The sequence below is a fragment of the Salvelinus fontinalis genome, chromosome 6 (assembly GCF_029448725.1).
Source record: "Salvelinus fontinalis isolate EN_2023a chromosome 6, ASM2944872v1, whole genome shotgun sequence".
Classification (NCBI taxonomy): domain Eukaryota; kingdom Metazoa; phylum Chordata; class Actinopteri; order Salmoniformes; family Salmonidae; genus Salvelinus; species Salvelinus fontinalis.
The window spans coordinates 32,097,214-32,112,545 of NC_074670.1; the positions used below are offsets into that span (position 1 = coordinate 32,097,214).

A 15,332-nucleotide genomic window follows, 5' to 3' on the forward strand; every position below is an offset into this window, starting at 1 on the left:
CCAACCCAAAGCGGGAGGTCTAAAAAATACTTCCTAGTCCCCAATGTTCTGGAGCATGTCTTTAAATGCATTTTACATAAAGATTGATCTTATTATTATTAACTCTAGTTATGATCCTGATGGAAAGCGATGGAAACACTGACACTTCAGTTTATACATGATAAGCGATTCATTGTATAAAAATAAATAACACTTTGAGACATTTTGGGGGTGATATATACATATATATTTCTTATGGTTTACAAATAACATATATTTTGAAGCGTCAGATAGTACATTACACATGATCATTTTCAGAGCAGAAATAAATATATTGCACTTAGAAAATCAACAAAACAGAATCTTGCTAGATGTCATCCTGTATATTTAGATTACACTTAAAGTAATAATAAAAACACAACCTAAAACATGACAAAATCCTTGCAGATCTAATTCCCATGGCATACTTTCAGTGTGCGTACACATTGTTCAAAACGGAAAGTTGAAAGTTACAATCCCCCCTTCTACCAAGACTTGGTGAGATTGGCAGCTGCGTACACCAGGACATATTCATAGATGGGGAGTGAAGTCCAGATGTAGGCTATAGATTGAAGAGAACACCAGTTGAAGACCTTTGTTAGAGTTCTTATGCGAAATTGTTTTACATTGAAAACACTTGCCTCTTTCAACTGAAAGCCTTAGAGTTAGTGCTCTCACTGGCAATCATCATCTCTGATAGCACCTCGATAAAGCCTCCAAGTCCATGCATTGTGTAGGCTACTGAAAGTTGTCTACTGAGAGTTGTCCTACAACACGTTTTCGACTAAAAACATCCTGCAAAAGTCATTCCAACTTCAAACCTGCTGACTGCTTGTGGACACATGGTATGCAAGTGGTGAGTAAGTGTCAACAGTAATGGAGGCTAAATGCAGAGTTAGTGCCCACAATAATATTGTGTTAATTGTAGCCTAATTTATGTGTGTTTTTTTGGCTCCATGTGATTGGTTTGTTCAGCATAACGAAATCGAGAGACTCAGCATTGAAAACAAAACCAACAATGAAATACTGTATTATACCTTCACTTCCATCCAGGTTTGTCCCATTTTAATTGTCAGGATGTCTTAGCTGTGAATTAGAGGTTTACAAAGTTGCCTTAGTTGTAATTTTCTTGCCAAAATAGGAACGACATTTTACAATAACATTGGTTTTACGGTGGTAACAAACTGTATGAGACATCATTGAGTGGATGAATCAATCTGCAATTATTCTTTTTTTTGAGAGGAGTGGCACTACAAAGGACCCGATGCATACACTATATGTTTTGTGTCACTATCTTAGCTTCTGTGTCATTTTGGTTAGAAGGGGCTAGCTGATGAATCGCCAATGGTGTGACGACCACCCTCCTCTAAGGGGAGGCACCACTGAGTCATTATTTACAGGTGTGGACTTTCTCCCAGAGTGCTGTGGTGTCGACACAGCCTGAGGCAGACATAGATCAGGCTACAGTAATCAGGCTATAGTGTGGCGCCAGAGGTTAGGTGTTGGTTAGGTGGTGAATCAAGCTTCAGGGCAATACAGCAAGAGAAAGTCCATCTTTGCCTTTCAGGGCAGCAAAGTTTGCTGGTTTTCTCTTCCTCGTGGTACTTCATTTATACATGACTGATTTGCCATTGATAGGTTAGAGAAGACAATCCGCTGTTGTTGGGGATACGTTACGACTTAGCGTGATTTTAACGCTCTGTGACTTCGCTAGAGAGATCCTCCAGAGGTCTTCTAGGGCCCATTCACACGTGAGACATGAACAAACATCGCTTTTCATTGACTTCACAAATCAAAAACATGTTTACTCATTGGATGTAGTACACACAAACATTATGACATGAATATAAGCTTTTTGGATGACATAGAAAACTGAAAAAGTAGTTTGAGACCTGGTTTGGGTGAGGATTTTTTTAAACAAATGTTTTCTGTGTTATCTGTTGCAAACAGCATGCGTCCTATGATATGGCACTCTATGACATTCATCTTATAGTTTGTGTCGTGTGTGTGTGTGTGTGTGTGTGTGTGGACATCTTTATCTACTGCTATCAAACATGATCATCTTCCACTGTAACTTCTTCACAGTACACATGGCTGGCTTTTTAGATGGGAAAGAAACAATTGGCTTCTCTCTGTTTCTAAGGCATCTATGCGCACAAATCTGACTACCATGGCAACAGCCAACCTGACTGGAGGAGGCTATAGGATTCTGCCTGCAGAGGAAGCTTAACGGAGTTTGAGTTCAAGCAGGAGAGGAGAGATGTTGCCTCTACCCTCCCTATGAGTTTTGGTCAGCAAGCAGGGGGAATCCTTTGACTCAGTCTAAAATGGCTGCCATTCCTCCATGCCCCAGCAGCTGGAGTGAAGATAGTTCTCCTCCATGGCCACAAGCGGTGCCCAGGATTGGAAGTTGTGCACTCCCGTAACTTTTGGAGTCCCATATTCTTCATTGTCCTCAGAAGCTGTGAGAGAACTAACAATTATCACACCCTCTGGTTTTAATGTCCGTAAGCCAGACAGTTCGCTGGTTCTCCTGTCCATGCTTTTCTGGAGAGTGGGTGCAAAATGAATATTGTGACCAACAGTTGGAGGGCAGGGGCAAACGACAGTTATCACAAGCAGACCATTACCTATTTCCCACAACGCATCACTGTGCATGATCATCAGTCCTCAGCATATTTGTTGTGGATTTTTTTTTATACCTGGATCATCAGTTTTCATATCTGGGTCGTAAATATTCATATGCAGGTCATAAGTGTTCATATCTGGTGTTCATATCAGTCTGTGGGTCTCTGTGTCTGTTTCACCAGGTCCCGTAGGAGTCTGTTTCCTCTCCGGTTCAGCTGTCAGCATGCAGGGCAGCAGCCAGGCAGCCTCTCCAGGTCGTCCAGTCAGTCGCCTCGGCCAGGGGGCTTATTATTTACAAGGACACGGTGGTGACGATGGGTGATGATGCTGAGGCGGACAAATCGGTGAGTCTATCTACTTGTGTGTGGAAGTGTGTCTATAAGCTTAGTTGTAGCTGATGAGGGGCTACTCGGCCAGGCAGTCACCCCAGAGGGAGTCATACAAAGGGGGTCATGACGGTGGAGGAGTGGCGCAGTCCCTGGATGGCAGCGTAGGGGCCTTGCTGGAAGTAGTGGTGGTAGCGGGGCATATGGAAGGAGGGGAAGGAGGGCCCGCCGCCCTGCATGGTGCCCGCCAGGGTCGAGTGTGTCAGGGGCATGCCCAGCCGGCTGTAAGGTGGCAGGGAGCCCTGCATGGGGTGGGGCAAGGGGGTGGCCAGGGAGGCGCTGCTGGAGCCCATGGCAGAGAGGGACTGGGGGTGCTGGAAGCCTGAGAAACCAGAGGTGGCAGTGACCCAGGAGCTCAGAGAGAGGTTGTCAGAGGCGGTGAACGCAGAACCTTAGAGTGAGATGGAGAAACACTGTTAGATACCTCTTACTATAATACTGTCATTGATGTTGCACCACATTGACTCAGCAGCATTCTAGTGCTCCATTTATGTGAATGACGGTTGTTTGAATTATTTGGTCAAATAATGAGGTAGTAGTACCACTGCACGGGCCCTCATTTGGCTCATTAGCATGATGTACATCTTGTGAAACGTGTGTGATGACATCATCAGTGTGTGACCAACTCTCTTACCCCTGTGTGCGGCGTGGCCGTCATCCCCCAGGGTCTCCTCCTCACCTGCGTAGGTGCGTATTGGCGACCGTGCGTACGAGTGCTTGTGGATCAAACTCTCAACACTTTCCCTGCAGCAAAAACCAAAGAGAAAGGCCCAAAATATATCTCTATGTTCACACTTAAACATATTGGTACATTCACACCAAAATATGAAAATATCCTATTCTAATATAAAATGTACATTCAGTCCAATATATACTGTATCTGCATTCACACCAATACCCCAAAACAACTCACCAAGATATATCATGTCTTTGCAGTAACCTATAACCCAAATTATATCTTTTATAGTTACACTGGTGACAGACAATACTGAATGTACAGTATGTAGACAATAGATACACAATATATCAGCACATACAATATATCTGCACACAGTCTATATATCTGCACACAGTGAATATATCTGCACACGGTCAATATATCTGTACACACAGTCAATATATATCTGTACACACAGTCAATATATCTGTACACAAAGTCAATATATATCTGTACACACAGTCAATATATATCTGTACACATTAGGTACTGTATGTAAAAATAACGAGCCCATAACAGTATAGTTATAAAGGAAAATGTACAGTCTATAAAATGCCAGTGCAACAAAATCACACATAATGTAGCCCAGAATACACAACAACATTTTTCAATAGTTGTGATACCTCTTTGGAGCATAAAAGCAAAGATCCTTCGTTTCTAAGTATCAAAGTACATAATTAAAGCAGTGTGTGTGTGTCTTAGTCTTAGTCTGTGTATTCTTACAAAAAGTGCATTAGTTCCTGTGAGCCTTGTCAGACAGCGTCTCAGTGACACAGAGAGGGACAGATATGGTGGTGGTGGAGGAGGAGGGTTGGTTGGACAGGAGTGGTCTGCATCACAAGAGCCATGCGTCCACATTAGCTCCCCAATTAGGTTAGGAAAGTGCAATATCTGTCAGCGGCGCAGTACAAATGTGCGTGTGTTTTTATCAGCTCTGGCCTGTCCGGCACAGAGGCCACAGTAGGCCACGACGCAGGGGGCTGGTTTCAATCAGTCACAGCAGCCAATCAAATTACACTGTGTTTTAGTGCAGTGGCCGACTCCAGACTAATGTGATTTCTGCAGCTCCCTGAAGATCAATTGATCAGATCTAATTCACAGCCCTCAAAAAGAGAAAGCCAGAAAGGAGGAGTTGGTTGTCTGGCTGTCTCTTGGCAGTCTTCGACTTTGCTTGTTTGGTTGGGAAATGGCCTGGGATGGTCTGATTTATCAGATGATTTTGGCAATAGTGCTGGAATTGGTCAATCTAAAAAAAAAAAGTGTGTTTGTTTGGCTGTAGGTCATAAAAATCCTTTGGATTGGAGTGTGTGTGTGTGTGTGTGTGTGTGTGTGTGTGTGTGTGTGTGTGTGTGTGTGTGTGTGTGTGTGTGTGTGTGTGTGTGTGTGTGTGTGTGTGTGTGTGTGTGTGTGTGTGTGTGTTAGCCAGGAGTTTATAGTAGGGTGGGTTGGCATTGCACCCGGGGAAGTCACTCAGATAACCACAAGATATCTATAGAAACAACAATTTCAGACATTTACTGGCTTTGAAATAAAAACCAACACTATACTGTAACACAGTTCTCTGTCTAGTTGCAAAACAAATTCAATGTCCTCTTTCTTCCTTTTTCTCTCAGTTTCTCTGTAACATACACACACGTATGCAAAACTGTACCACCCCCCCCCCCCCCACACACACACACACACACACACACACACACACACACACACACACACACACACACACGCACACGCACACACTCCTATTGAGCAGAAATAAATAAACAATACGGCATGTGCACTTGCTAATGATTATATAGCTCCATAGCTAGCTCCTAACACGACTACTCTCACCCCTCTCTCCCAGTTCTATTCCCCTTGTTAATCTTATCCGCGCCGGACAGAAATAAACAAACAGGCAAAGACATAAAATTCCCTGTACCTCTCCATGTCCGTCAGTCGGGAGGAGTCTCGGAAGCCTTTCGCAAACGGGTTGCTGTCGATCTTCAGCTTGGTTATCTGGGAAGAAAGAGGCCCGCAAACAGATTAGATGCTATTTTCTCCTTTCTCTCTGTCTCAGACTCTTATCCCTCTCCCTTTCTGTCTGTCTCGCTCTCTCTATCTTTTTCCATGGGATAGCCAGACTAAACACACAAAGGGAGTCAGGGAGGACCTGGGTGGCAGAACTGGCTTTAGACAGAACTGAACACACTCCCTTTGCATGTTGTCTGTAAACCAGCCACACAACCCCCTATATTCAACATATTGTCTCTACCCATAAACACTATCCAGCAACAGAACACGTCCTCCCTGGTGACCCCTGGGTCACGTTCACTAGGCACCATACGGAAGAAAGGAGGAGGGAGTAACTGTAGTCAAATACGAAACGCTTGTTTTGGTTTTCCGTTGTGTGCATTAATAAATAAGAGCCTGGTATAGAACAGTTGAGTAGTGATTTACTGCTCACCAGCTGGTTCTGGTAGGCTGTGACCGCGGTAAAGACAGTCTCGGTGAAAACGAAGGTGCGGAACTCCTCTGACTTGAGGTTGAGAAGGGAGGCGGTGTGGTCCTTCTTCTTGATGATGTGGACCCGGGGCTGGTACTTATGCATGGAGTTTAGTATGATCTATAGGGACACAGAGAAGGCAAAACACTGGGTTAGATAGAGAATGAGAGCGAGATGTGGAGTGAGATGACAGGAAGTAGAAAGAGAGAGCATGGTGATAGAAGAGGCAAGGTGATCGAGTGAGAGAGGATGACTGGGGTGGCAGTAGAGAAAAGATAAACATGTTAACAGCATGTAGTCTGAGACACATTTTCCTCAGCGCTTAGCTGTTCTGCTTGATCTTGATCTTCTGTGAAGATGCATCCTGACGAGACTGTCAGCGAGCAAATAGACCGCCATTGCCATCTGTTCTATTGGCAAACATGCAATCACTGGAGAACAAACTGGATGAGCTCTGTTTGAGACTATCCTATCAACGGGACCTGAAAAACTGTAATATTCGACGTTTCTCAGAGTCGTGGCTGAATGAGGACATGGATATACATCTCACTGTTTTTTCTATGCATCGTCAAGACCGGATGGCAGACTCAGGTAAGAAGAAGGGAGGAGGGTGTGTCTCTTTGTTAACAACAGCTGGTGCACGTTCTCTAATGTTAAGGAAGTCTCAAGTTTTTGCTCTCCTGAGTTAGAATACCTCATGATAAGTTGCAGACCATACTTTCATCTGTATTTTTCGTAGCTGTCTATTTACCACCACAAACCGATGCTGGCACTAAGACAGCACTCAACAAGCTGCTTATGGTTATAATTAAATAAAAAATGCACATAACTCTATCCTCCTGCTTCCATGTAAAAACACAAACAGGAAGTACCTGCCTGGGACTCTACCCACACACTTACACATATTTACACTGACACCCCAACACACACGTACACATACACACACTACATATGCCCATACACACATAACATGTGTACACATGCATACTGACACCACACACACTCAAACTTAAACACCACATACGCTGCTGCTGAAGCTCAGTTAATTATCTATCCGGTTGGCTAGTCACTTTACCTCTACCTAGAGTGCATTCGGGGAAATATTCAGAGCCCTTCACTTTTTCCACATTTTGTTATGTTACAGTCTGATTCTAAAATTTATTAAATACTTTTTTCCCTCATCAATCTACACACAATACCCCATAATGATAAAGCGAAAAACAGGTTTTTAGACATTTTTGGAAATGAATAACAAATAAAAAACAGAAATACCTTATTTCCGTAAGATTTCAGACTCTTTGCTATGAGACTTGAAATTGAGCTCGTGTTGCATCCTGGTGCATCCTGTTTCCATTGATCATCCTTGAGATGTTTCTACAACTTGATTGGAGTCCACCTGTGGTATATTCAACTGATTGGACATGATTTTGAAAGGCACACACCTGTCTATATAAGGTCCCACAGTTGACAGTGCATGTCAGAGCAAAAACCAAGTCATGAGGTCGAAAGAATTGTCCGTAGAGCTCAGAGATAGGATTGTGTCGAGGCACAGATCTGGGGAAGGGTACCAAAATATTTTGCAGTGTTGAAGGTTGGCAGGTAGCCTAGAGGTTAGAGCGTTGGGCCAGTAACCGAAAGGTTGCTAGATCGAATCCCTGAGCTGACAAGGTAAAAATCTGTTGTTCTTCCCCTGAACAAGGCAGTTAACCCACTGTTCCTAGGCTGTCATTGTAAATAAGAAATTGTTCTTAACTGACTAGCCTGGTTAACTACATTACATTTTTTTAAAGGCCCCCCAAAACTCAGTGGCCTCCATCCTTCTTAAATTGAAGAAGCTTGGAACCACCAAGACTCTTCCTAGAGCTGGCTGCCCGGCCAAACTGAGCAATTGGGGGAGAAGGGCCTTGGTCAGGGAGGTGACCAAGAACCCGAAGGTCTCTCTGACAGAGCTCCAGAGTTCCTCTGTGGAGATGGGAGAACATTCCAGAATCACAACCGTCTCTGCAGCACTCCACCAATCACGCCTTAATTGTAGAGTGGCCAGACGGAAGCCACTCCTCAGTAAAAGGCACTTAAACACCCGCTTGGAGTTTGCCAAAAGCACCTAAAGGACTCTCAGACCATGAGAAACAAGATTCTCTGTTTTTATGAAACCAAGATGTAACACTTTGGACTGAATGCCAAGCGTCATATCTGGAGGAAACCTGGCATCATCCCTACAGTGAAGGTGCTGTGGGGATGTTTTTCATGGATGTTTTTCAGCGGCAGGGACTGTGAGACTAGTCAGGACCGTGGGAAAGATGAGGGGAGCAAACCTTCTCCAGAGCGCTCCGGACCTCAGACTGGGGCGAAGGTTCACCTTCTAACAGAACAACGACCCTAATCACACAGCCAAGACAACACAGGAGTGGCTTCGGGACAAGTCTCTGAATGTCCTTGAGTGACCCAGCCAGAGCCCGGACTTGAACCCGATCGAACATCTCTGGAGAGACCTGAAAATAGCTGTGCAGCGACGCTCTCCATCCAACCTGACAGAGCTTGAGAGGATCTGCAGAGAAGAATGGGAGAAACTCCCTAAATACAGGTGTGCCAAGCTTGTAGCGTCATACCCAGGAAGACCAGAGGCTGTAATCGCTGCCAAAGGTGCTTCAATAAAGTACTGAATAAAGAGTCTGAATACTTATGTAAATGTGATATTTTTTTCTCCTCCATACATTTTCTAAAATTAAAAAAAATATGTTTTTCTTTGTCTTTATGGGGTATTGTGTGTAGATTGATGAAGGGGGGGACACTATTTAATACATTTTAGAATAAGGCTGGACCCTTACAAAATGTGGAAAATGTAATGGGGTCTGAATACTTTCCCAAATGCACTGTATATCTACATATCTACCTCAGTTACCTCATACCCTTGCACATCAAATCGGTAATGGCCATGTTATTTGTATACATGATTGTTATTCGTGTATTTACAGTATTCCTCATTCATGTATTTACAGTATTCCTCATTCATGTATTTACAGTATTCCTCATTCATGTATTTACAGTATTCCTCATTCATGTATTTACAGTATTCCTCATTCATGTATTTACAGTATTCCTCATTCATGTATTTACAGTATTTCTATTTTGATTTCCTATTTGTTATCTTTATTTTTAACTCAGCATTGTTGGAAAAGGACCCATAAGTAAGCTTTTCACTGTTAGTCTACACCTGCTGTTCACGAAGCATGTGACAAGTACAATTTGATTTGATGAAGACCATTTCTCCTTTATCTGACTCCATAGCCTATACTGTGTGGCTGTGTGGCTGTGGGGAGTTAGTCTGCTATACTCTGGTTCAGATCCCTAGGATTCACATCTAGATTCATACTGTATACTGTATGTGAGACTGTACTGGGCAAAGGAGGTGTGGTATAGTATGGTGTCCTAAGAACTAGGAGTTCCTGCCTGCCTTCATCAACATTCAGCTACAATTCTCACAATTGACACATCTCAACTTGAACTTGTGCATGTATAGGAAGCAATGGGAACAAAACAATTTATTGTTTGAAATATGCACGCTTATCTCAAGTCATAATTACTGTTCCTGAGAATGATGAAACAGAGTGAGCTGTTGAAAGCTGCCTGTTAAAAGCTGCCAGGTGCACTATAACATGATGTGTCTTGTGTCAGTGCAATTTCAAATGACTAGCCTACAAAACGACATTCACTGTCAAGGTTTTCGAAAATTATTCTATTTGAATGCCAATTATCCGTGCGGTTAAAAGCGTGCACGAATCTCTCTTAAATTCCATATTGGTAACCATTAGAGATATGTTTTAGATCAACAGGAAACATGGTGTGTTTTATCCTATCTAATCAGCTTTATCGGTCTTTACTTGCGTCACGAAAATCAAAATCGCATGACATCGTTCACATTGTTTAGCAAATATATATCTGGTTTTGTCATCATATCGCATTGCTCTCGCCTTTAGGCCTACTCTTTTTATCTATCGAATACCACGAACATGCCCTCGAAATTAAACGTGTTTGTGCATACATTCAATGAGACGTTTTTCGCACAACCTGTTGGTTTGGTATGGTGTAGGCTAATCAGTGTATGATGTTAGCCTAATACTGCTAATAATGTAAATGAATGGTGTTGCATGGGACACATATTCCATTATTGTTATCGTTTCTGCACTATAGGCTGAGAGCTCCTTAGCACGTGTTTCTGCTTCTCGTTAAAATGTACGACGTATTAATTTCCCTCACCGAAAAAAACATGATTTGAATATAAAGAAAATATTAATTTAAATGGTCAAATGTAACTGGATCTTCACAGGTGAAACCAAGCAACGTATGGATGTTGAATCCAACACGTTTCTGATTTACAGTTAAGAACATTTCATTTCCCAATAACATGTGAAAGAGATTTGGAAAAAATTATTTTCCATGAGAAAATTCCACGAGATTTTATGGAAAGTTTACAGAGCAATTCTTTCATCAATTATCTGCCAGTATGTTTATTTATTTAAACCGTTATAATCCCATCTAAACACAATTCCCGTACATATTTTAGAAATATCCCCCAAAATTATAATTTTAATTTGTCAATATTGTTTACACTTTGAGATAATATTTTTTAAATCCAATATTGCACGGGGAAACTCTCCTCAAGTCCTCGATCAGTTATAAAATGAGGATAGCCTGTATGGGAGTTTTCTCGGGTTAGGCGATACAGCCTTCTTGTCATTTCATGTTTCAGTTCATGTCAGAAATAACATGAATCTGCTTCAATGTTTCAATACCAATGACAAATCAATAACATACGTGTCCATGTTGGTCCAGTTCGTTGTTGGTGAGCTTTACTTTCTCGAAAGACACCATTTGTTTGAGCAGCTGTTCCCCAGTGAAAGGAGAGTCAGGGTGCACGTATAACCTGCAATATAAATACAATATGTATATTAAAATACATTTTAGAATTGAAAAGGTCTATGCAAACACAGAAAAACGTATTAGCATGCTATTCAAAATCAAAAGGGCCGATTTGTTCCAATGCAGACCTTTGTCGGTCAAGTTAAAAAATACTTCCAAAATGTATTTATCTAAGCCATATAGTGTATTTGCTATCCATATACCAGTAATTAGCGTCATTGGCTACTACCACATACCATTTTGTGAATGCTTTTGACATTAACGACTCGTGCATAAAAGCCTCGCAGTGACGAGAGACGAGTGAAAAAAAAAGTCACCCACCGTGCAGGCAGAGGGGGGTCCGCCTTGCCCGCCACGAGCCAGGACGACCTGTGGTAGGCGTATCGGTAGCGTTTGTTGTCGACCGGAACAATGTCCATCAGCACGATGTATTTGGCGTCCGGGTCCACCCCCGAGAAGGACACACGGATGGTGGGGAACATTCTTCTGTTGGAGGGGAAGAGAGACCGTAAACACAACGACTACACAAACCCACGCCAACCATTTTCGCTGAGGTAAATATTTACTCAAACCTAGGCTCAAAGTAAAATATAAGATGATGAGAATCATATTTCACTGAATTCCTTTGTCCATAAATATTATCAATAGCTCCCGTTTTGTATGAGGTTTATGTGTTTCCTTTATCTGTAGGCTATTTGATTAAACATGTTTTTGGCGGGAGGCTTATTCCCTATATCTTTTTTAATAGATATTCATGGCAGGGAGAATATTTGCCTACAATATATTTTGAACAGCATTACGTTTTTCGAGGAATATTATTTTGCCTAAATGATGTAAATATTTATAAAAAAATGTTTTTATTTCTCAACATTTAGAGTTGTAAATCGATTACATAATTACCCTTAGACTATAAACATTTCCACGCATGGGAGGTGCGCTACAATGATTTGTGGTGCAATTATAGCACCGTTTACATATGTAAAAAAACGGAATATCTCTGCCGAAATTAGTCTTATTATAGGCTACATATTAATTGAAAAAAAATATTAATTGAGCCTGCAAAATACAAAACAGAACATCCAATTACCCAATATGACATGGGTAATCAGATAGGTTAATAACGGTATTATAAAGTGTAGCTTTAGTTTGCGTCTCAGGCTATAATTGTCGTTCACATTTAAAAAGTAAAGGAGGCCAATAGGCCTACGTGGTGTCGATAATATAGGATTCGATTATACAATATTTTGCAGTGAGAAATTGAAGTTTACCTTCCGGATTTTGTGATGATCATCTCGGTGCCGAGATCATGGAATTTGTCCCAGAGTTCTTTGGTCTCTAAACTGCAGGAGATTTTGGCCATCTCCTCGCTGGGAACACTGGGAGTGGTGGGGATCAGCGGCTCTGTGCACACTGGAGGCGCGCTCCCGCTGAAATCTCCGTGCCCATCTAGAGAAGACAGCTCTCCCAAACCTTGGTTACAGGAGGACTTCTCCACGAATTGTTCTACGGATGAAAAAACACCATGTTCAAATGCTGGTTTCATTTGTTTATTTTTACTGCAGCTAAAACATATATATCTATATGTATATATATGTGTGTGTGTGTGTGTGAGTTTTTACATTGCGTAGCCTGATATACGTTTAAAGCAATGTAAAAACTCATAGGCATAGATGTTTAAAGAATGTCATAAATTGGTTATTATTATTTAGCTTTAAATGAATGAAACACAACTAGCCCAGTAGCCTATAGATATATACATTCCAATACAATGATTTGTATTCAAATCAATTTAAAACATTATCAATACATGTGAGGGGTATTTGATAAATGCAAGAATATACATTAAAATTAAGATGAATGGTTTTTCTGTTTGCTTTCCATTGAACGACATTAAATTAGCCTACTGCAAATTTTAAAAGTGCAACTGAATCACAAAAACAACATATTGGTTATTTCAGTAGGCTACAAATGGCCACGCTATTTCGAAGAGATATTCAGTTAAATCCAAAACACTTTTTTTTTTTTTACTCACAATGATATACGTCGTTAACATCAATGTGGCTAACAGCAATGTCCGTGTTATATTTCTCTGTCAGTAATTGCATACAGGTCTAGTCTACTAACCCATGTCTCCATGAATTCACTAAATGCTTATATTTATTTGACGAAAACGTTAAATTGTACTTTTTTCTTGGATAAATTGAAAGTCAACTTGATTGAATCAAATATTCAGCAACATGTTAGCAATTATCAGCAAGCACCACTACAGCCAACACAACATGATATTTCTGGATAGAGAAACCTCTGAAATAATGGTGATATCTCTGATTCATTAGCGCATACACTTTTTGTTGACACTGGATACAATAATCGGTTAATTCAGAGCCTGTTCAGTGAACCATAGGCCTACTGAATACATATTTGCGTAGGCCTACATCTGTAAAATCCATCAATATTGTTTTATGCTCGTGCAATATTGTTTTATGTTCGTATATTTGATTGTTTCTTATTGTTGTGGCACTGTCGAGATGGAACCTGCAAGTAAGAATTTCCTTGGATGATGTATATCCATGCGTATCGCGTACATACGACGAATACAACTTGGAACTGAAACTTTTGCTGACAGTCTATGACCGGGGGTTATGCACTGCCTGATTTTTTAACAAATATTTTGTGAAAGGTTATAAAAACATCGTCATGTGAGACATCTTAAATGAAGGTTCTCAGTCATTTCCCCATAGGCCCATAGAACATTATGGCTATAGAAGGACTATAGACAACCCTTTTTGTTCTCCATAGCATAATCGAAGTCAAGATTGATTTAAACAATCTAACAAACAATATAGCCAAGAAGGAAACTATCGATTGTAGGCTATATTGAAAATGTGAATTCTATGCAAGACACTGTGTGCGATCGGCTTACCAAGTGGCTTGATGGTGTTTTCATCGGTTTCCTTGTCCTTCGTTTTTCCACTTGACATGATAGCGGCTATCGAGAACGCGTTTGCCCTGGAGGAGAGCTGTGGCTTCGGGGAAGAGGTGTACTCCATGGTGAGAGTAGTACAAGTAAAACGTCCAAAAGCACAAACCGCTCGCGGAGTGAGCTGTGTTAGATTTATTGGCAGGCTGCACACAAAAACGCTGAAAAAAATGGAAGCTACTTCGACTGATTTTTGAACAGGTATGCGCTTCGTCTATTACAAAACAAAATTAAAACACTCTCCGTTTTTGACTCGTTGAACACATTGTTAAAAACCAACTAATCGTTGTGCGTCTCCACTCCAGTGGCAAAGTCTTCATTGGGACTGTTGAATCTTTGCACTGCTCTTAATTTTAGCCAACCCCACTCCCCACTCCATCCCTATCGTGTGCAGCCAATCGCCGCTTTAGTGTCGACGTCACATACTGTCCTGCAAACTGAATTGAAGCCCAACAGCCTATTAAAAACACATTTTCTTCCGATTCCGACCATTAGCCCAAATCTAGAGGAAACCTAACCGCGACCCGACACTTCACACATCAAGAGATAGGCTGGACGCACTGTTTTGTTGTTGTTGCTTGATTCGATTAGTTAAAGTAGCCCATTGAGTGATAAAATGATATGTACACTCATCTCTGCTTGAGAAAAAATGCTTCATTTGCATAATCGTCAATATTTAGGACAAAATTATAACTTTCGTCATATTTGAGCTTTTACCGTAAGAAAAATGTATTATGTTTAATTTCTGAGGTGCATCAGCAATCGTTTTCAATTTGTTCGCCCCATCAAATTGCTATAATGATCATTTTGTTTATGATTGTGGAAGTCTGCAAAATTCTTCGATACATTTAAAAGCATGGGAGATGTCCTGTGCTCAGTGGTCATTTCAACTAATGTTATACCTACCCATTGATTCTTGTACAATATAGGCCACACTTTCTCACATAATCTATAATAATGTATACTGATTTGTATAGGCTATGTTTTTGTTGTTGTGATTTGAGTCCGATAAATGTAACGAAGCCTTTCATCAGAATATGTTTATAATATGTCGACACAGTTCTTGAATCCATAGCTCCAGAATTTGAGAGTTCCTAGGCCTATACCTTTAAAAAAATAGTTCAACTGGCTAATTAACATTATATAATATACATTCACATTCCAACTGGGAGCGTATTCAAATCTGTTCAAACAATCTAT

General features: G+C 41.1%; 1 protein-coding gene across 2 annotated transcripts; it reads right to left on the reverse strand.

Moving 5' to 3' along the window:
* Positions 1-212: 212 nt before the first annotated feature.
* Positions 213-14,466, reverse strand: LOC129857687 (T-box transcription factor TBX20). Of its 2 annotated transcripts, XM_055926175.1 has the most exons (9): positions 14,076-14,466; positions 12,421-12,655; positions 11,474-11,638; positions 11,048-11,156; positions 6,194-6,352; positions 5,669-5,745; positions 3,946-3,972; positions 3,667-3,776; positions 213-3,423 (listed from the first exon to the last, which is right to left on the reverse strand). In XM_055926175.1, the coding sequence occupies exons 1-9, from the start codon at positions 14,200-14,202 to the stop codon at positions 3,083-3,085; spliced, it is 1,350 nt and encodes a 449-aa protein (XP_055782150.1). In that variant the 5' UTR covers positions 14,203-14,466; the 3' UTR covers positions 213-3,082. The 2 variants fall into 2 exon arrangements, with proteins under 2 accessions (XP_055782150.1, XP_055782151.1); XM_055926176.1 differs by lacking the exon at positions 3,946-3,972.
* Between the last annotated feature and the right edge of the window lie 866 nt (positions 14,467-15,332).

What these genes read in the sequence shown, in the direction of transcription:
- LOC129857687 (XM_055926175.1), bottom strand. Translation starts at nt 14,202, where the DNA reads ATGGAGTACACCTCTTCCCCGAAGCCACAGCTCTCCTCCAGGGCAAAC. An exon ending in AAACACCATCAAGCCACTTG is followed by an intron (nt 12,656 to 14,075) that starts GTAAGCCGATCG and finishes TTTCATCCGTAG; the next exon opens with AACAATTCGTGGAGAAGTCC. An exon ending in CAAAGACATGATATATCTTG is followed by an intron (nt 3,777 to 3,945) that starts GTGAGTTGTTTT and finishes TTTTTGCTGCAG; the next exon opens with GGAAAGTGTTGAGAGTTTGA.